The sequence below is a fragment of the Monodon monoceros genome, unplaced genomic scaffold (assembly GCF_005190385.1).
Source record: "Monodon monoceros isolate NGI ecotype Baffin Bay Population unplaced genomic scaffold, NGI_Narwhal_1 Super_Scaffold_18, whole genome shotgun sequence".
Taxonomy (NCBI): domain Eukaryota; kingdom Metazoa; phylum Chordata; class Mammalia; order Artiodactyla; family Monodontidae; genus Monodon; species Monodon monoceros.
In genome coordinates this window covers 171199721-171221328 of record NW_021703774.1, presented here as the reverse complement: position 1 = coordinate 171221328, position 21608 = coordinate 171199721, and the positions used below count along the sequence as shown (strand labels likewise).

The 21608-nt window shown below is 45.8% G+C and overlaps 2 protein-coding genes across 2 annotated transcripts; both read left to right on the top strand.

Annotated features, from left to right (window-relative positions):
- Positions 1–1808: 1808 nt before the first annotated feature.
- On the top strand, positions 1809–12102 carry CUNH1orf158 (chromosome unknown C1orf158 homolog). The gene is made up of 4 exons (XM_029226912.1): positions 1809–2134; positions 6688–6801; positions 10310–10487; positions 11697–12102. The coding sequence occupies exons 1-4, from the start codon at positions 2021–2023 to the stop codon at positions 11879–11881; spliced, it is 591 nt and encodes a 196-aa protein (XP_029082745.1). The 5' UTR covers positions 1809–2020; the 3' UTR covers positions 11882–12102.
- Positions 12103–17501: 5399 nt separating this feature from the next.
- On the top strand, positions 17502–20464 carry LOC114898046 (PRAME family member 9/15-like). Its single transcript, XM_029227053.1, has 3 exons — positions 17502–17788; positions 18187–18759; positions 19891–20464. The coding sequence occupies exons 1-3, from the start codon at positions 17502–17504 to the stop codon at positions 20462–20464; spliced, it is 1434 nt and encodes a 477-aa protein (XP_029082886.1).
- Positions 20465–21608: the final 1144 nt, after the last annotated feature.

Genomic DNA, 21608 nt, shown 5'->3' with positions numbered 1-21608 from the left:
CATATTACAACAGACTGAAAGTTTGTTGTTACTTATAAATTAATAAACACTAATTAATATATAATATAATTCATTGGGTCGGGCAATTCTGTGGTGTAATATTCCTGTCATGACTGATGTCAAGCTACCAACATGACTACAGAATGTAGTGTTGGCTCTCACGAACTGGTACAATCTGGCTCCAGACCACTAATATAATCCACATTTTAAAAAGCCCTTTGGGTCCTCAATAGTTTTTAAGAGACTAGAAATTTTGAGAACCAGTGCCCTAGAGAAAGGGCTATATCTGGCTACTAGGAGACATGTTCTGTGTCCAAAAATATTTAGGAACCACAGCTACGTGCAACATGGATGATTCTTAAAAACATTAACCATATTGAGGAAAAGAATTCAGACTCAGATGAATACATGCTAGGGGATTCCATTTAAAGTCCACAATCAGGCAATACTAAGCTTTAGTGTTTAGGAATGCATCCTTTGGTGCTAAGCATATACAGAAAATCAAGGAAGAGATTGCCACAGAAGTCAGGTTGGAGTGGAAGAAGGCATATGGGAACACTTCTGGGGTGCTGGGAACGTTTTATTTCTTGACTGACATGCTGGTGGGGTTTTGTTTACTAGAATTCATTTTTTCTGTACATTTATTTTTAAAGTAATTTTTCATGTTTGTGTTACATTTTATAATAAAAAGTTTTAAAAAATGGAATTATACAGGACACGTAGCTCTCTTGGGTTTTGATTGAAAGGATAGCCCATCTTCCTGGCTCAAGACTTGCCCAGACTATGGTACCTGCCAAATAGAAGTTTGCTCTGCTCTATCTTCCATGTCCTTTCCCTGCCACATAATTAGTTTCAATATGGAACAAATAATTTCCTGGAGTTCCTCTATTTTTGTTTAAAAGCCATTGGAAAACACTTTCTCTGAATTGCTTTCTTGAAATGGAATGTCTTCATTTGTGGCAAGCAAGACTACAGTGTACTGCTTCTTTAACTTAACCATATATTGCAGGCATCTTCCTATGTCAGCATTTTTTAACAGCTACAGGGTACTTTTTTATATGATGTGTCACAATCAGCTCTCTGCTGATAGATATCTAGGTGGTTCCTGATTTTTTGGCTTAATGAATAAGCAAGATCATGGTCTTTATCCCATTGGACTGAGCTCTATAGGGATGGGGCCCTGGTCTAGCCACTGATGCATTGTAGCCCCAGCTCAGTGCCAAGGATGTGGCATATGCTTGCTAGAATGACTCTGGAATGAATGAATGGAGATGATCTGAATGAACAATATTTATTAGTTTGACCACAAAGATAGGATTCTTCCTCAAGCCCCTTAGGCAAAGGGGCAGATGGGCAGTGAGTAGAGCCCAGTGGTTTAGACCTGAATCAGAGTGGATTTAAATCCCAGCTCTCCACATGTGTGACTTGAGGCAGCTACTTAATCCTTCCTTGCTTCAGTGTCCTCATCCATAAAATGGGTACAATCACTGGCACCTGCTTCATAGGGCTGCTCTGAGGATTAAACAAGTGAGTACATGTAAAAGTCTCAGTATGGGCCTAGCACATCAGCACTCATTAAGTAGTAGAATGTGATCATCTCAAGTCGTTCTAGTTGTGAAAAGGCAGCAAAGATGATGCCTTTTATCAGGTGGTGACATAGAAACCAGGTTCTTCTGCCTCCTGCTTTTGTGGCGATTGTTGTTGGTTTGATTTGCTTTTGTGGTGCCCCGAAGAATCAGCTGCCCCCTTAAGGAGAGTATTTATACTCAGAGTCTATCACCATGGAGACGGTCAACAGTAGGGAATCCAAGATCACATCACCTCTCCCTGGAGGCTGAAAGTGGACTCTCAAGGCCCTTTTATTCTGTGAAGTTAGTAGAGTTTCATCTACTACCACTCCTTTTGACTGATGAAAAGAAAAAAAAAAAAAGGCATCCCAAACTCAGCAACTTCATAACATCTCCCACCCCCGAAACCTTAAACTGTGTTAAGTCAAAGAAGCTTGGGGCAAATCCTTACCATGCAGTTTCTTACTGCAGTAAGTCCACAGTCATTCTCCACTCCGAGCTGGAAGATTGAGGCCAAGTATTCAACCAGAGTGCTCACTGGAAACTGGTTGGAGGAGAGGAAGACGGTAAGAAAAGAGGAGGTGGACAGAGGGCTCAGAGGGAGACGTGGTAGGGAGAGGGAGGAGTTAGGACATTATTATTTTCAAAGGGCCATAGGCGACTGCATCTTAAGAAGGTGGCACTGTGCTATACATAGAGGAGTTACGTTCAAGCAACAATCAAGGCCCCTGTTACATCTTGAAAACATCATAGCACAGGTGTCAATATGGTTGTGCCTTGCAGTTCCATATTCAGTGGAGTGTTTCTAGGCATCCAGTGTTCCCTGTCCCTAATTCCACTGCACCTCGATTTGAAGAATGTCTGCTCTCCCTGGGCTGGCCCTTCCCAGGACGTGTTACCTGCCAAGGCAGGCTTGACACTCCTTGTGTTGCTGTCCAGGGATGAACTGCTGTTCTCTGGCACCTGTTACGCAACCTTGCCCTGCCTGTGCATTTCAGCTTTCACTTTCAAAACAGAACAAATGGGCTTTTGGTGTTCCCATGTACCTTAAAGGTCATCACAAAATACTTTGCCTGAATTGACCTACTTAAAATAGAATATCTTCATTCGTGGCAATCAAGACTGACCCACTTAAATTTCTGCAGAGACGTCTAGACATCCTCACGTCTTCTTGGAAAATAGGCAAGGGAAAGAGGGTGAGATAGAATCGGCAACTTTGATGCAAGTGCGGGGAAGGTTGATGGTGATTTCTGAGAACTGGAAAAGGCTGTTTTCATGGGGGAACATGAACATTTACCACCCCTCTGGTCAGATGTGGTTTTTGGCCATTTTTAGCTCTGACTGCACTTGGCTTTGTTTGGGGAGTAAGGGTGTGTAATCCAAGGGCAAGAAAGACTGGGTGAGCTATCCCTTCAGGCTCCTATGGGCAAGGCAGTACCCAGGGATATTATGGACTGGTCCAACGCCTAGAGGAGATTGCATAAAGAGAGCAGAGTTGGAGTGATGTCAGAAAGATGGCAGACTAAGAAGCTCCAGGTTCCTTGTTCTCCCATGGAAACACTTAAAAAGCAACTATAGCCTAACTGAAACAACTATATGGGAGCCTCTGCAAAGCAAAGGTCTATAGCAAAAAATCAAATACCCAGTAGAAAAAGCCACATTCAAAATAGTAGGAGATTCCATGGCATTTTTACTTGCCCTTTCTGCATTCCCTCCCCAGCACAGTGTGGTGCAGTGTGGGGGAAGCAGTGGCTCAGCTCCCAGTTCCCTCCCTGGAACCCAGAGGGAGTGGAGCAACATTGTAACCTGTCTGGAAGCTGCCTGAGGGATTGGTCTCTGTTCTGCCTAACTCAAGAGACCAGACAGGGAAAAGTGGGTAGTTCATATTTTAGGCTAGGAAGAGCTTGAAAAGCAGCAGTGGTCACAGTTAATGAAAGCTGCCAGGGGACTACAAACTTGCAAATGTCTGGGGGCAAGAAATTATAGGTAGAGGAATGCAACAGAACATCGAAGGCTCTGAGAAGAAGCCAGGGAGAGACTCCTCAGATAATTAAGGCATTTTAAAGCAGCCATGTACACAGGGGAAATAAAAAGTGTGCACATGCATGCACACACACACACACACACACACACTCACACAGAGGCCTAAGGAGGATGCATACTCATGTTCAGAAAAGTCCTGAGAAGAACTTAAACCTCCATACCTGGCTGATTCCAAGGCTCAGAACATGCCCTGCTACTTAGCGGAGAACTTTCCTTGAGTGGAGCCAGTCTGCAAAGACTAGGAGAGATGGCTGTTTTTTTCAAGTGCTCAGTGTTCAACAAAAAAAATCATAAAGCATACAAAGAAACAGGAAGATGGCCCACTAAAAGGAAGAAAATAAAGTGGCAGAAATGGTCCCTGAAGAAGCACAGGCAATGGAAGTACCAGAGAAAAACTTTAAAAAACCTGTCTTAGGGGCTTCCCTGGTGGTGCAGTGGTTAAGAGTCCATCTGCCAATGCAGGGGACACGGGTTTGATTCCTGGTTCAGGAAGATCCCACATGCTGCAGAGCAACTAAGCCCGTGTGCCACAACTACTGAGCCTGTGTGCCACAACTACTGAAGCCCACATGCCTACAGCCCGTACTCCTCAATAAGAGAAGCCACAACAATGAGAAGCTTGCGCACCTCAACGAAGAGTAGCTCCTGCTGGATGCAACTAGAGAAAGCCAACTAACAGCAACTGAGACCCAACACAACCAAAAATAAATAAATAAAGTAAATAAATTTAAAAGAATTAAAAAAAAACCCCACCTGTCTTAAATATGCTTAAAGATCTAAAAGAAAATATGGACAAAGAATTAAATGAAATCGGGAAAATAATATACAAGCAAAATGAGAATATTAATGAAAGATAGAAATTATAAAAAGGAACCAAACAAAAATAATGGAATTGAAAAACTCAGTAACTAAATTGAAAAAAAATTCACTAGAGACATTCAACAGTGGATTTGAACAAGCAGAAGAAACAATCAGAGAACTTGAAGACAGATCATTTGAAATTACTGAGTCCAGGGGCAAAAAGAAAAATGAATAAGAAAAGTGAACAGATCCCAAGGACTTATGGGACATCATCAAGCTGACCAGTATACAGATTATGGGATAAAAGAGAGAGAGAAAGGGGCAGAGAGATTATTTGAAGAAATAATGGCTGAAAACTTCCCAAACTGGAAGAAAAGATATGGATCTACAAATCCAAGAAGCTCAATGAAGATCAAATAAAATAACCCCCAAAGAGACCCACACAGAGACAATTATAATCAAACTGTTGAAAGTCAAAGAAAAAGAGATCATCTTTAAAGAAGCAAGAGGAAAATGAATCATCACATACAAGGGAGCCCTAATAAGATTATCATTAGATTTCTCAAAAGAAACCTTGCAGGTCAGAAGGCAGTGGAGTGATATATTTAAAGGGGTCAAAAACAGTAACAACAAAAACCCCCACCCCACTATCAACTGAGAATACTGTTTTAACCAGCAAAACTCTACTTCAAAAATGGAGAAATTAAAACATTCCCAGATAAACAAAAGCTGAGGGAGTTCATTACCACTAGGGCTGCCCTACAAGAAATGCTAATGGAAGTCCTTGAAGTTGAAATGGAGAAATGCTAGACAGTAACTTGAAGCCATATGAAAACATAAAGACGTCTGGTAAAGATAAATACACAGACAAATATAAAAACCATTATTATTATAATTTTGGTTTGTAATTCCACTATTTTCTACATGATTAAAAAACCCAGGTGTATAAAAATAATTATAAATCCATGTTAGTGCGTACACGGTATATCAAGATGTAATTTGTGACATCAATAACATAAAATGGGAGAGGGCAGAGCTGTAAAGGAGTGGAGTTTTTATTAATGAGTTAAGGCAAGTTAGTTTCAATTTAAAATAGATTGTTACAAAGCACAGCTAACATCATACTCATGCAAAAGAATGAAGTTGGACCCTTACCTCACATCATATTAAAAAATTAATTCAAAATGGATCAAAGACCTAGATACAAGACCTAAAACTATAAAACTCTTAGAAGAAAACATAGAAGAAAAGCTGCATGATCTTGAATTTAGCAGTGATTTCTTGGATATGACACCCAAAACATAGGCAGCAAGAGAAAAAAATAGATAGATTGGACTTCATCAAAATTAAAAACTTTATGCATCAAAGAACTCTATCAACATTATCAACAGAGTGAAAGCAGGATCTTGAAGAGAGATATTTGCACATTCATGTTCCCAGCAGCATTATTCGCAGGAACTGAAAGGTAGATGTAATCCAATGATGAATGAGTGGATAAACAAAATGGAGCATGTACGTACAATGGAATATTACTCAGTCTTTAAAAGAAAATTATGACACATGCTACCGTGTAGATAAAACTTGAAGACACTATGCTAAGTGAAGTAAGTCAGTCACCAAAAGACAAATACTCTATACTTCCACTTATCTGAGGTACATAGAGTAGTCAAATTCACAGAGACAGAAAGTACAATGTTGGTTGCCAGGGGTTGAGGGAGGGAAGATTGGGGAGCTGTTGCTTAATGGGGACAGAGTTTCAGTTTGAGAGGATGAAAAAGTCCTGGAAATGGAGGGTGGTTGTGGTTGCACAACACTGTTAATGTACTTAATGCTACTGAACCACACACTTAAAAATAGTTAAAATGGTACCTTTTATTATGCATATTTTACCACAATGAATTTCAAAAAAAAATCAACCACAAAAATGTGGAAGAGTGAGCAACAAAGGAGAAAGAGAAAGGGAGGAGACAAGCAGGAGGGAGGAGCAGGGAGAGAGAGAAGAGAACAGAAATAGGAGTGACCATGAGATATGGTCAGATGACACCAAAACAGCTTCCTCAAGGGCTCTTGGGGGGGGGTGCCAAGTCCCTGAGCACACTCCTTTTCAAGTACTGGAAGGGAGGGGGGCACAATTAAGCCTGTGTTGCGCAGGATGCCCGGGGTCCATATTTACCCTTTTTCTGCCCAGCTTCCAATGGTTGGGAGCTGAGGGGATGCAGCAGAAGTTAGAGAAGGGGCATCACAGAAACTGTCCTGAATATTTGGTCTTTTTCAGTTCACCAAAGCCACTGAGAAAACACCCCAGACCATTTATAGAAAAGAGTATATCCCCTTCCCAGGCCACAGACCGGACCAGATCTCCAGGTGGTACAGCAAGAGGAGAGTTGAGGTAAGAGGGTTCGGGAACCCCCACTCAGGCCTGACTCCCTCCCAATGCTCAGGAGACACTAACAGCCAGACTCTTTCTAGACCCATTTGCCTCTTAGAAACTCAGGAGTAACCTCATTAAATACCCTCCCCAGCCAGAGGGCTGCCAATGTCACTTACCCTTATTTACTGGGTGGACAGATGTTAATCTAATCTCAAGCTGGTAGCATTCCCCTTGGCTGGTATCCCAGCAGTTTCCTGGGCCATTTCCCCCCTTCCTTCACGCTTTTCCAACAGGGTGCAGGCAAAGAATATGGGAAACAAACAAAGGTAAGTGTTCAGTTAAGGTGAATGTAGTCAGGAATCACACAAAGTACTCCAAAAGTTAAGTGGTGGTGATGTTTGAACAGACAGTGTTTGTAGCAGCTATGCCCAAGCGTCCTGTTCTTTTGTATGAAAAGTCAAGGGCCGTTCAGTGCACTCTCACTTGTTGGGTGCCTGTTTGTGAGTGTGGCTGTGTTCCAGGCTTTCAGAACAGGGAGCAGGGCACTGCAACCTCAGAACATGCCTTCCACGCCCAAGACCAGGCATTTGAGACATTTATCAAATTAGGTGAGAGTGTGCCAGAGGCTCAGAGATCCTGGCCCTTCCAGGAACAGGAGAGAAAGCCTCTTCCTATATCAACTCTCATGGGTACTTCCCACCAGGTTCAGCCTGGAGAGAATAAGCTTGTAGGTGCTCACCCACTGGGTGCACAACTATGCCCTGTCCCCACCATGATCTGGGTGTTCCCCCAAGTTATTTCTTCTGCCAGCCTGCTGCTCATAGAGGTGATTTCTGTCCCCTCACTCCTACCCCACACAACCCTACCTTTGCCTAAATTCAGGGTGGGGGCAGGGAGGCACAGAATGAGGGATGGACATCCTTCAGAATGGAGCATTTTAGAGCTGGAAGGGACCCAAGGGATTGTCCAGCTCAGCACGCTCATTTTCAGATAAAATATGCCCAAGGGTGGCGAGTGTCCTGTCTGAAGCTGTGTAGCCTGTCGGTAAGGGACTGAACAGGGGGCTGCTCAGCAAATCAAGAAATCAAGCAAAAAGTCTCCTCAGATCCCTTTTTACCACCTGCCAGAGTTGACTCTTCAACGTCTGCATTTGGGGATTCATGTCAGTATAAACAGTGCCAGATTTTCAGTTCTGTGCTAGCATCCCTGGACCATGATGGCATCTCTGGTTTGTGCTGTCATATCTGGGTCGCACTGCATGGTCCTCGGACCGTGCTGATGCTTTGGTGCTGCCAACCATTAGCATTAGTGTGCACTGAAGACACAAACATATTTGAATACAAGGAAGTCAAAATTAGAACCCACAATCCTAACCATCCCCTAACCATCAATGTACATGAGGCATTTAGCCTAGCTCTCAATACACATTTGGTGCCCTTTCTTTTTTTTTTTTTTTTTTGCGGTACGCGGGCCTCTCACTGTTGCGGCCTCTCCCGTTGCGGAGCACAGGCTCCGGACGCGCAGGCTCAGCGGCCATGGCTCACGGGTCCAGCCGCTCCACGGCATGTGGGATCTTCCCGGACCGGGGCGCGAACCCGTGTCCCCTGCATCGGCAGGCAGACTCTCAACCACTGCGCCACCAGGGAAGCCCCTTGGTGCCCTTTCTTAAAGACATTTGTTGTCCCATCACAAACCCTGATGAGGGATAACCACACATACATAGAGCCTGGATAAAATTAAGATACCTCCTCCAACACATACACAAAATAGAACCCAGCAATTGGATATTCGTTTCTAGGGATTCTGTTCAAATAGCCTGTTTGTGTGCTGAGGACACTGGACACAGCATCACTTCCACATCGCTGCTTCAGTTCTGTCAGCTCCTCTGTGTGCTTCAGCCTGTGCTCCCCTACTGGGACAGCCTCCATTTCCAGCTCCCTCCCCACTTTACTCTCCTCCCTTTGGCAAATGCTGCAACTGCTCTTCAAATTGACCATGGATCAATGGAGTTTTTATCCCCTAGGCAGGTGTTTTAATCACGTTTTTTATCTTCTGTATTTTACTTTGATATTTTAGGGGTCTTGCTAATCCTGGAGAGGCTGCCCCTCCCAGGGTTAGCTAATTCCTAGGGACAGTAAACAACTTGCCTGCCATCATGCCTTTCAGATGCAAACCAACCAATCCAGAGACCATCCCTCCAATCACCTCCTTTATCTAATGCTCACATGCGAGGCCAATATTCCCCATTCCAGGCCGAGGCAGGGACAACCAGAGACACCCTGAATTTATTCAAACTGTGCAATCCTATGTTTCTCAAACATGCCTACCCTGCTTTGCCCATTCCTTTGTTGGAAAGCACAACGAAGGCTCTGGGCCATGTTCTATCTTCAGTCCTTCTGCCTCCTGACTGACCCTTGTGCTTCCCATGTGGTCCTGTGTGATGTGACATGCCCCCTCCTCTTGGGAGTTGTAAGTGATAAACTCTTCTTTCAAAGGCAGTTGTCTCTATGTCTGTCAGCTTACCGTACCTGATCAAAACAAAAATCTTGTGTGCATGGTCAAGATAGTTGAGAACCCCTCCAACTTGCTTTCCCTGACCTTGGAAATATACTCCAGACACCTGGTGATGTGGACCTTGGGAACCCCTGCTTAATGTCTGTGCCCATCGCCCTTTGTCTCCTTCTGGCCTTGTGATCTGACGGATTCATGGAACCACCACTTGAAATATTCGGTACAGCCAGTGTTTTTAGGCCATAGTAGGCACAGACCTCCCCACGACTCCAGACAAGAGGACGAGCATGGAAATCCACATTATCTTCCCTGTAAATCAGCCCAGTCCTCTAGGATTCCCTTTTAGGGGCAAGAAGATTTTCTTAGGAAAAGCACCGATTCAGGCAAACGTCCCAGAGTCGGGAGAACACGGCTTTCTTCTCCCTGTAAATAACTCCCCACCAAAGAAATCACTCCCTGAGTTGCCAGCTGAGGGAGACATAAATCCTTTGCAGGAGAAGGCAATTTATGGAGCATTCTCTGACTCTTCCCATAGTAACTGATTTAAATAGAAGGTGCAGACGTCAGGCTCGGCATTTAACATCTTTCACTTGCCATGGAAATCGGCACTTGGAAGGATGAGACTTGAGACAAATCAAAGGGGGTAATTTCAGATCACCAGGGCATGCAATGAGATGGCTCGGACTCTCCCTATTCAGCTGGGTATCCTGACTTTCATTGCATCCTCCTAGCTCGTTCTCGGGATGAGTTGTCTTGGCATAGGCTGGGAGCTCCTCACACAGAGAGCTGACTGCAGCTGAGGTGGGATGTGTGTTTGAAGGTGAACTGTGTCATGGTGGGCAGACAAGTGTGTTTCCTGTTGGTGGCTCCCAGGGCTCAGGCAGCCATACTCCCATGGGGGACCCCTCTCCTTCAGCACCACAGATCTCCATGGCGGGCAGATTCTGTCTCCAGCCACAGCCAGGTGGATGCCTTCCTCTGATTGGTAACATGTGCCCTGTGTCTGTCCTTCCAGGGGCTCCCGTACAAACACCTGATCACCCACCACCAGGAGCCCTCGCACCACCATCTGATCAGCACGTATGATGACCATTACAACCGGCATAACTATAACCCAAGCTTGCCCCAGCTCCGCACGTGGGATAGACATAAGTTGCTGTGGCTCCCAGAGAAAGCTGACTTCCCCCTTCTCGGTATTTTTATAATTCGGGATCGCCTCCTTTATTGGGCTCTAAAGGGTTCATAGCTGCATAGGGCTGAGGTGTGCCCACCTGGTGCGGAAGAACCTCACAGGTTACTCAGACTCCAGAAAAGCATTAGAATGAGAAGATAGGGAAAGAGTCCTATTTACCCTCCAGGCCACCTGCCCTCTCTCTGTGTTGCTGGATGATGTTGCTGTGTGATGAAACTGTCACCTGCAGCACCATGTTTACCTGGAGCACAGGTGGTGGGCGGCAGCGTCACTGCACACTCAGATCCATCATCCATTTCATAAATACTACTGAGTAATCCCCAGGTGCCATGCCCTATTGTAGCATCTGGGGACACAGCAGTGACAGATAGGGAGGAATTGACACCCTCATGAAGAGACACAGAAGACATCATTAATGAATAAAATAACGTAAGATCCAGTGCACTGCACCGGGGTATGCGGTATGAAGAAAAGAAAACGGGTAGCGGAGAGACAGTGAGGCCGGTATATTGATTCTCATTGGGATGGGATGACAAAGGACGGTCTTTCTGGAGGAAATAGCTGAATTGAGAAGGAGGGAGCCGTGCAGGAATTGGAGGGAAGGACATTCCAGGGGAGGCAAGAGTGAGTGACAAACTGCTAAGCAGGGGTAGAGGAAGGCCAGGTAGGGGCTCACAGGCCACAATAAGGAGTGTGGACTTTGTCCTTCTTTCAGTAACAAGACTTTGTACAGATTTACCAGGAGAGTGCCTTGATCTGATTTACATTTCAAGCTGCCCCTATCCTTTGCACTTATCTTTTTGTGGAGAGTGAGCGCTTGTCACAACGCATTACTTTGCAAGGGTTTCTCTCAAGGTCACTCTCGCAAGCTCACGCTGCTCCCTTCCCTACTGGGGTGGGGCAGTTATTATCCAGGAACTGATGGGGCCACTTTCAATCAGGTCATGGGGCTGAATTTTCCAAGACTTCTCACAGTGTCTGGTCCCTCCTAGGTACACAGGGAGCAGGCCACACCCTGACGCTCTCGGGGGGTTGGCAGGACCACCACCCTCCTGCAAGCCTCCTTCTCCCCTCTGGTGCACGGCCAGCCTAGCTCCCTGGTACGGCAGCCTGGGAGAACCTGCAGGGTCCAACCAACCATTCTCCTGTCCCATCAACACTGGCCTCCTCCTCTAAGCCCTGTTTACCCAGACTCTGGTTTGCCTTGCAGCTCCGCCTACAAACTACGGACTCTATGAGCAGCTGAAGCAGAGATGGCTCCCATCACCCGAGGCCACCTGGAGGGAGAGCATTTACACTTCTTCCTGCCCCAGACCACCTTCTGGTGCTATGTCGCAGCGGGAACATGCAATTCCAGGGCCTCCCCCTCGCCTGCAGCCTGTCCCACACTCCTGAGAACTGCCACCCCATCACAGCACAGGTGGAATCACGTGGAGACCCACCACACCGTCGGACCTGCCAGACAGCAGGCGGCTGCACATACATCCAGAGTTTTAAATCAGGCCCATCTGAGTGGCCCTTGGAATCATGGTCTGTGTTTTATACTTTCTACCCCTCCTCCAAACCCACAGGTTCCTTTCTTTTCCAGCCCACAAATAAAGCCCTTTGACACAAGGAGTGTCATGTATGTGCAGAAGACAGACCTGAAAGTCAAGAGTAACTGGAAGAACCCATAAGTTCCCATATTTCACACAAGGGGAAACTGAGGCCCAGAGAGGTAATATGACTCCAAGTTCCCACAACTCGGTACATATCCTCCAGGAATGTTTGTTGAATGAATGAGTGACATGAGGAATGGGGAGTAGAGGAATGTTGTGGTAGAAGACATAAGAGACAGCTGACATGGAGCCGGCGGGCCTCCTCATGCCTCCTGCACCATCCATTCATCCCAGAAACATCCATTGAGCCGTGGTCAAGGCAGCCTCTGGCCTCACAGCCTTCTGTCCAGCAGGAAAGGGATGTTGAATGCATCCCTGTCCTGCATTCAGGAGAGGGTGACGTTGGGGGACAGGCTTACAGAAGTGAGGACCCTGGGGGCCAGTAGGTTATAAGGGAGATCACTGGGGTTGTGCTGAACTAAAGGGGTGCATGAGAGCAGTAATGGGGGCATGGAGACATGAGCTAGTGAGCAAGGGCTTCCCTGAGGAGGGGACATTTAGGCTGAGACTAGAATGCTGAGATGGATGAGCCAGGTGCAGGGACAGGTGGGAGGGAGGACAGGGTGGCTCAGGCTGCAGGAATGGCATATGTGAGACTTCGAGTTGGGAAGGAGCTCGGCAGGCTTGTTAAAGGTCCAGAAATGTGGTGTACTAGCTCTTATTGCTGCTGTAACAAATTCCACAAACTCACTGTCCTAAAGTAACACGAGTTTATTCCCTTACAGCTTTAGAGGTGAGAAGTTCACAGCGGATTCTCGGGGCAGGGTTCCCTCTGGAGGCTGTAGGGGTCAATTCTTTCCTTGCCTTTTCCCGCTACCGGGGGACACCTACATTTCTTGGCTTGTGTCCCCTTCCTCCATATCCAGACCCAGCAGTGTAGCATCTTCTTTCCTCTCTGTCTCCCTCTCTAAGGATCCTTCTGGTTATGTGAGGCTCACTGGATAACCCAGCGTCATCCCCCATCTCAAAATCCCTCAATCCATCTAATCCTTTCCAGGCAGTTGAGACGGTGGAGGGACAATGGTTAGGGGTGGAGGTGGGACTGAGTGGGTCCCAGAGCCCATGGATGTCCATACGTGGTCAGCGTTCCATGACCTTAAACACACACACACACACACACACACAGACACAGAGTCTAAAAAGTGGCTGTTAACACTGTAGTGACCGGAAGAATCTGTGGGATGTGCATGTGTTTGGTTGTGGCAGGTGGAGGAGGGGACAGGGAACAAACGTTCAGGTCATAGCAACCCATCACCGTAAAGACAAGACCCCAGTGGCCGCATTCCAGCAGCCCTCCTCCTCTGGAGGCCACCCTCAAGCCTCCTGTAAACTGCCAAGGCTATGGGAACTCCTGTGTCTTTCCACCTCTGTGGGTCTCCAACACAACTGCTCTGTCCAGGCCAGGATGCAGGCTGTGCTCTCTCCCTTCTTGCTCCTTTGTCCACTGACAACATTATCTCTAGGTACCCATGACAGTGGGTGTGAGACTGTTAATCAGATCATGGAAATCTTTCAAAGGATTCCGTCTTCATTCCAGCTCCCACGTGACCTGCCTGTGCTCTCCCTGCCCAGCATCAGTGACTTTCACCTGTTCCCAAGTTGGCCGCACATTTCACTAAATCAGCGTTTGCACATTCCACCCAGTGCCCCAACACAATCCCCTCAAATGAAAACGTTCTTTGTTTGAGCAAAATTTATTCAGCCTCCTGAATCCTCTCCTGGGATTGTCTGTGTACTTCCTTGTAAAATCTAGTTTCAATAAGAACCGTAAGTCAGTCCAGCAAGAATCCCCATGCTTGATATCTGATGACCCCAAAAATCTGATCAAATTTCCTCACTGCCCACTATTGGTATCAGATCATGCTGGGCTGCCTTTAGCAAGAAATCTGTTACATTGGTTCAGCCAGAATCCCTCCCAGACTTTATTAATTTACCAGCCAGTAACCCCCCTGCTTTTTGGATGTGAATCCCTATTCCTATCTGTTGAAGTTTGAATGAAGCCAAGTCACACGCTGGGGTATCTTTCCCTCTATTGTCATAGCCCTGAATAAAATTCGCCTTCACCATGTAAACCTGTGTCTGTCTCTGATTTCCTTCTGACACGTCTTGCTCAACAGATGACTGCTCAGGCAGGAAACCTCCTTCTGATTTTCCCACAAATGCCCACAAATCTGACAACGACCAACTTGGAGTCCAGCCACTTTTGCTATTTTCCATATCAGCCCTCGAGTTTTTTTCAGAGAATTAGTTTCAACTTCTCACTTTAAAACAATGGTCTTTTTGGACCTCATAGAAACTGCCATCCCATAGAAACATCCCCAGCTTAAACTCTGCACTTTCCGCATTTCCGCTAACATCATGTGAAGGCTCTCTGTCAGTCCTCTGCAACATTTAGGTTGTCTGACAATTTGAGGGGTCCTTCTGATCCTGTCACCTAATTATTCACTGCACAGAAATGGGAAGATTCCTCTACCTGGAAGAAACCTTGATTCACCAGCCTAAAAATGGAGAAAATAGCAGCGATGTTTAGATTTTCTGTGAAGGTGATCTGAGGTAGTGAATAAAAAGTGTCCGCACCATTCTTACCCAGTTTTTGTTCAATAAACAGAGATGTTTATGATTATCATTGGTACTAATCTCACTCTACCGCAGGTATTTAACAAACGGGATGGTTGGCCTGGGAGTTAAAATGCCTATTGAGTAGAATCCAATTTAACCTTATTTTATGCAAAGTTCATTTATACCCATGGCAGAAATGTGGTGAAAGGAATCTTCCGGAATGTGACCCAGAGGGAAAACACCCTTAAAGAATCTTTGACTTGGTGGCCAGTGCTATATAAGAATTGTTTGGGCATCAAATAAATGGGGTGGGAGAGAGGCATGGAAAATTCTTAGAGATAGAGAAAGGGTCTCCCTTTATTTGTGAATTTAAACTTCAAAAGAATCTCTGTGTGATGCAGCCCAGATGGGAGTCATCCCTGAATGTGGTAGAACCTTAAACACCAAATAGAAGAGAAAAAAATTTCTCTCTTTATGAAGAGAAAAGAATTTTATTTCTGTGCCTAATGGTGTCTCCTTGTTCAGAATCTGTCTTGAACTTAGCTAAGTTTGAGAAAACAGTAATTATCTAAATACATTTGCAAAGTGGCCAATGGGATTATGGTTCGGCTTCCAATAACCAGAAAAATGTCTGGGGCTATTTGCCATCTGGAAAGTGTCTTCAGTGAGGAAAAAAACTTAAAGAAAACCTCTCCTGGTAGCACTTGCCCCTGGATGACCGTGTTATTTGCTACTGACCCACGTTTATTTCTTCCCTGGCTCCAAGTTCCCAAAGAGCCCACAGTGCCCACCCTCAGTGGCTCTCAGTCTTGGAAATGTCTGATTCCAGGACTCACATCTCTTCCTCTTCTCACATTCTTAGATTTAGTCTTTTCATGGTGTTTGCTGTGCTGATCCCAACTTTCTAGGAGGAAACACCCTCAAAGGTGACACTGTTTCCTCCGAGCCACTCTCTTTTACTTTCCAAATATCATCCAGAGAAATGTCTTTAAGTCTCCATCCTCCTTAGGAGAATAAGAACTCTTTATTTTCAATTGTTGTAGTCATTCAGTGGTCCCTTCAGGAATGCTCAGCTCCAAGAGGTGAAGCCCCCACCTTTACTTCTCACTGTGATCTTGACATGCCCACCTTCACAGAAGGCTTGGCTTAAGGCTGGAAAACCAGCCACATCCACAAAAGCTCTTCCCTTGCTCCCTGAATAGGGTCATCATCTCGTATCTTTGCTACATAATATCTAAGTGACAAGTTGATACAGAAACACGTTTATTTTGTTTACTTTGGGAACAATACCACTGTCTTAATGAAGCTGTTTTAATTCAGGGACATTTCGATAACTTTGATATGGCCAAAGCTCCCTCAATAATGATGGTTTTCAAGTTATGTTTTTTTCTTGTCCGATGTCAGGAAGCAATAATCCCTTTCCTGTTTGACCCCCCAGGAATATAACTGTCTGTATTGGTAGAATTCAGTCAATGTTTGTGGAGTGAATCCATGAATGGGTCCTTGATTCCCCCTCCATCATTCTTTCTGTTTCCTGAATGGATATCTGATTCAATCAAGTAATCTGGAGAAGAGCGGAGATCCAATCAGGATCAATCCAATGGGCAGTATGGAATATAATCAAGGATCCTTTTCTGATTGAGTTAGTAGTTGGCCAGAGGGATGATGGGATTAGAAAGGTGTATAAAAGCCTCAGCCTCTAAAGAAGGAATGCAGAATCTTCTGGCTCCAGAGTCACCGGCTGGGGTCTCCACATGGTCTGAGGTCTGAGCACCCCGCCAACCCCATCACAGCAGTAAGTTACCAACCTCAGCTAAGGACACCCTCTTCTTACCCATGGTAAGCTGATCTTGAAGGGTAGCATGGATCTCTGGATGGCACAGAGAGTTTTTGAAAAATCATTTTTTTCAGATGAACACATTTAAGGTTTTGGTTTTGCCTCTCAGTGTAGTTTTGCCTAAATCTCAAATATTCTGATTTGTTCTTTGGCTTATCTCATTTTTAAATGTCCCCACCAAGAAGATATTATTTTTTTAAATATTTATTTATTTATTTATTTGGCTGAGCCAGGTCTCAGTTGCAGCACGTGGAATCTTTGTTGCGGTATGAGGGATCTTTAGTTGCAGCATGTGGGATCTAGTTCCCTGATCAGGGATTGAACCCCGGCCCCCTGCATTGGGAGCACAGAGTCTTAACCACCGGACCACCAGGGAAGTCCCTCAAGCAGATATTCTTAATAAAAAACATATGTTTGGAATGTTATTTCTTGAAATTTAAAATATATATTTTGTGGACAAATAGCATTCATTGTAGGAGTATCTCCTTAATCTTTACCAGCCAAGTTAACTGAGGTAACTGAGGATGTAGGCTGTGTTGGCCCACCTGACACTCCTCTTCCCATAGATTTAGGGCTCTAAGTCATGGTCTGAAAGTCTTTCCCACATAAAGATTGGAGTCAGCTCTCAGGCTCCTTGGTACCCACTTCCCAGTAGGACAGGAATTAAGCAAAGCAGTGGATGGAACTGAATGAGCTAGTGGTTGCCTTTCCTCCTCATTGGCACTTGTGAGATGCTTGTTCTGGATCCAGTAGGGAACATGTTATAGTTTTCTGCCTCCTGAGTCCACAGTGTAATATGGGCTAATTGAGGCACTTCCGCCTCTGCCGGGGCAGTGACCTTGGCCTGAGCAGGTACTTCTGAAGGTTTGGGAGACAGTCTGAGGTGTGCTCCTGCTTGGCCTGAAATCGATGCCTTGTTCCCTGGCAGTTTCCACAGGATTCCTTTCGGAGCAGGGTCAGGATGAGTGTCCAGACCCCACCCAGACTCCTGGACCTGGCGGGAGCAAGCCTGCTGAGGGATGAGGCCTCAGCCATTTCTGCTGTGGAAGATCTGCCCACTGAGCTCTTCCCACCACTGTTCATGGAGGCCTTCCATGGGAGACACATCGAGACCTTGAAGGCCATGGTGCAAGCCTGGCCCTTTGTCCACCTGCCCCTGGGGGACCTGATAGACATGCCTCATGTGGGGCCCTTACAAGCAGTTCTGGAAGCACTTGATGTCCTACTTGCCCAGAAGGTTCGCCCTAGGTGAGTCTGATTTGCATAGCCTGGTAAAATCCTGGGCTTCCTGGAAGAGACAGGTGGGATGAGGGAAAGTAGGTGGACAAGGGATGGACAAGAGGCCTTGGCTCACTACGGGAAATCCCGTCCTGATACGTAAGGGTACCTAAGATGCAAGGCGGGTTGAAAGAACATGCCCCATCTCCTTCCTGTGACGCTTAACAGTACTAGAAGTGAAGAACTAGAAAGGGGGGGAAGGGAAAGGGAGACGGAGGAAAGTGAGGCAGAGAGGGAAGAGGGGGAGTCAGCAGGTGACGACAGGAATGTGAACTAAAAACATAGGTGGACAGTCTGTTGTCAATTCTGAGACAGTGGTTTTATTCTGTGTGGATTTTAATGCACCCCCACTAATCTGTTCCTCATAGGAGGTGCAAACTGCGAGTGCTGGATTTACGGGATACTGGCCAGACTTTCTGGAGCATGTGGTCTGGAGCCAGCACTCACGGGTGCTCAAGCTCAGGAATGGTACCAGTGGCTGAGCACAGGTCAATGACACAGCAGCCCGTGGCTCCCTTGGAGGTGTTCATAGAACTTTGTCTGAAGAAAAGGACCCTGGATAATTTCCTCACCTACCTCATCAGGTGGGTGGAGCAGAGGAAAGTTTCCATACACCTGTGCTGTAAGAAGCTGAAAATTGTTACAATGTCCACGGAAAATATTATGACAGTCCTGAGTATGGTGCAACTGGACTGTATCCAGGAGGTGCAAGTGAATTGCACCTGGCATCTGTCCACCCTGGCCGTGTTTGCTCCTCTCCTGGGCCAGATGGGTAACGTGCAGAGACTCTTTCTCTCCCCCATTCTTGTGTCTGCCTTTGAGGAGCTGGAACAGCAGCACGTTGTCCAAATTACCTCTCAGTTCCTCAGGCTGCACCACCTCTGGGATCTCCATATGGAATCTCCCTCCTTCCTTGAAGGCTGCCTGGACCAGATGCTTAGGTGAGAGTGGGCCACTGACCAGGTAACAGCGAACACAACACTAGAATGTCACGTGAACTATGTCATTTGCTGCTCTATCCTGAAGTGTGGTATCCCATAACCACACAAATCAAGGTAGAGGAACAAACTGCTATAGAGGTTCTGTAATGGGACACCATAGTAGAAAGCTATAGATCATAGGGTTAGGATCCAGTGAGGGTGGACATAGGTTCTTCCTTAGAAAGAGATATCTATGTCAGATGACTTAGGAAATTAGGTAAGTGGAGAGGGCATTAAAGAAGGGAAACTACCTCAGACCCGAGCAATTCTAAGGAGAAGCTCTGGGGAATTCCCTGGATGTCCAGCGGTTAGAACTCTGCACTTTCATGGCTGAGGGCTTGGGAAACTACCATCCCACAAGCTGCATGGCAGAAAGAGAGAGAAAGAGAGAGAGAATCTCTGTGCTTACCAGGTTTGTGAACACAGTGAGCTTGTCTGAAATTCCCAGTCTCTAAAAGGCTGTCTTCTGCTCCAGAAAATTGATATTTAAGAAATGCATGATTCTGAGAGGATGGCAGTGGAGCAGCAGCCACAGATAATAGAAGGTGGAAGGTGGTTTGCAGATGGTGCAGGGATGTACCTGAGCCCCTGCAGACTGGCAACCCCTGTTGATGATGTGGGATCTTGTCCAGTTTGATTCTCTATACATGTCTCCCACCAGCCTCAACTGGCCCAGAGATACAGGTGCCTAGGGCTTAAGCATGGTCTGAAAGAAGCCTGAGTTGAAAGCATTTTATGTTTTCTCTCCCAATATTCAAATTCAGTGATGCACACACTTGATTGAGACTCAGTGTTAGGCTCTCTGCTGAGTAGGTTCTAGTGCATTTCATTATCTTCATTCATCATTTAAAAGAGGCGAAGTAAGTTTCACCCTGCTTGACCCATGATGAAAGAGAGCTTTCAAGATACTGTAAAGTTGACCCACTCACACAAAGAAGATGACAGGAGTCAGTCTAAAATGAGACTGGTCATTCTAGGTATTGACTTTCTTAGGGCAGTTAGTAGGACCTTGGCTTTGGGCAAATCAGCTATCTGCCAACTTCAGCTCATGCCACCCTGGATTCTCGACCTAATGGCTTGTTTTCCCCCCAGATGCCTGAAGACCCCCTTGGACAACCTCTCAATAACCAACTGCCGGCTTACAGATTCAGACTTGCTCCATCTGTCTCAGTGCCCAAACATCTGTCAGCTAAAAGGCCTGGATCTGAGTGGTGTCACGCTGACCGACTTTAGTCCTGAGCTCCTCCAAGTTCTCCTGGAGCAAGTTGCAGCCTCCCTCCAGGAACTGAACTTAGAGCAGTGTGGGATCAGTGACTTTCAACTTGAGTCCATCCTGCCTGTCCTGAGCCACTGTTCCCAGCTCAGGACCCTTAGCCTGTGTGGGAACCTCCTCTCTATGACCATCATGGAGAAGCTGCTGTGTCACACCACTGGTATGCCCCACTTAAGTGATGAGTTTTATCCTGCCCCTCAGGAAAGTTACAGCCCTCATGGAGCTCTCCACCTGGGCAGACTTGCCCAGCTTCGGGATGAGCTAATTGAGATTATGAGGAATTTAGGATGTCCCAGGGCCATCTGGCTTAGCTCCAGCCCATGTCCTCGCTGGGGCAATAAGACATTCTATCAAGAGGAGCCCTTTCTATACCACTGCTATATCTCTGCCTAGTTGGGTGCATCTATCAAAAGCTTTCTTCTGGGCATTTGGAAATAAAAATCTAGACAATAGATGCATCATGAAAGGAAAACAGACCTGTGATTTCAGATATCAGCTCAATGTGAATGGGAAAAGGAAAGGTGATCCAGCACAGGTGTAGGGTTGCACTGGAAATGTAGATGCTGGGAGGTGAGGGGACTTTCAGGGACATGTGCTTATAGCATCAGAAATATGAATCTAAATTTCTGGATGGGAATTTGGGCTGGAGACACACATGTTGGCATTATCCCTTGGAGCGGGGGTGATTGTAAAGAAATGGTCAGAAATAAAGAGACCTTCAGTGTAAATGGACTAATGTCCTCCATGGTATATTATCCTGTTTTCTCTGTTTTCACCTCAGTAATCTCCAGTTACTGATGAAAGAAAATGCACCAAATGGTCTATGATTGGGAATCCTACTATTCCCAACAGTTCTCTATTCTGTCTTGGACATCTTTGACCTCCTTACATACGTCTGTCATCAGGTGATGACGGGAATGTGAAAACAAGCTCTTGACAGGGCCCTAACTGCTGACTCAGGCCATGACCCTGGACATGAGCAGTCCCCATAGTTCTTTAAGTGGGTCCATTAGTCCCAGTTCCTGGCCTTCGTGTGTGCTGGGAAAGGGCTTCACTACACAAGTCAAGACCTCCAGTTCGGAAAGGGGTCGTCCACACTGCAGATGAACCAAAGTCTCTTGTCCTTGTCAACCCATGCTTGTCATGAGGGGGTAGTCATCTTCCTTGAATTAAACTAGTTGTGACCAGTAAAGACACACAATTTCCTTTTAGCATAATACTAAAATCATACGGGCATATAACAGGGTTTTAGTACTTCCAAACCACATTAAGAAATTATATCCTTTTGTAGGGTTATGTCATGTCATTGAAAGACTGACATTAATCCTATAACACCTACTATCTCTCCCTATCAGGGAAGACTAGTATAGCATGCTTTATTATCAACATATCAGCATGTATAAAAAAACACCTCCTATATACATCTTATAACTCATAGTCAACCTTCCCTACCCTCAGTTCCACATCCTCAGATTCAGCCAACTGCAGACGGTGTAGGGCTACATTTACTATAGGAAAATATTCACGAGTAAGTGGA

Excerpts from the sequence above, each read along its gene's own strand:
- LOC114898046 (XM_029227053.1), top strand. The coding sequence starts at position 17,502 with ATGAGTGTCCAGACCCCACCCAGACTCCTGGACCTGGCGGGAGCAAGC. Across the intron at positions 17,789-18,186 it reads GCCCAGAAGGTTCGCCCTAG|GAGGTGCAAACTGCGAGTGC; the intron begins GTGAGTCTGATT and ends TGTTCCTCATAG. Across the intron at positions 18,760-19,890 it reads TGCCTGGACCAGATGCTTAG|ATGCCTGAAGACCCCCTTGG; the intron begins GTGAGAGTGGGC and ends TTTTCCCCCCAG.
- CUNH1orf158 (XM_029226912.1), top strand. The coding sequence starts at position 2,021 with ATGCAGTTTCTTACTGCAGTAAGTCCACAGTCATTCTCCACTCCGAGC. Across the intron at positions 6,802-10,309 it reads ACAGCAAGAGGAGAGTTGAG|GGGCTCCCGTACAAACACCT; the intron begins GTAAGAGGGTTC and ends CTGTCCTTCCAG. Across the intron at positions 10,488-11,696 it reads AGCTGACTTCCCCCTTCTCG|CTCCGCCTACAAACTACGGA; the intron begins GTATTTTTATAA and ends TTTGCCTTGCAG.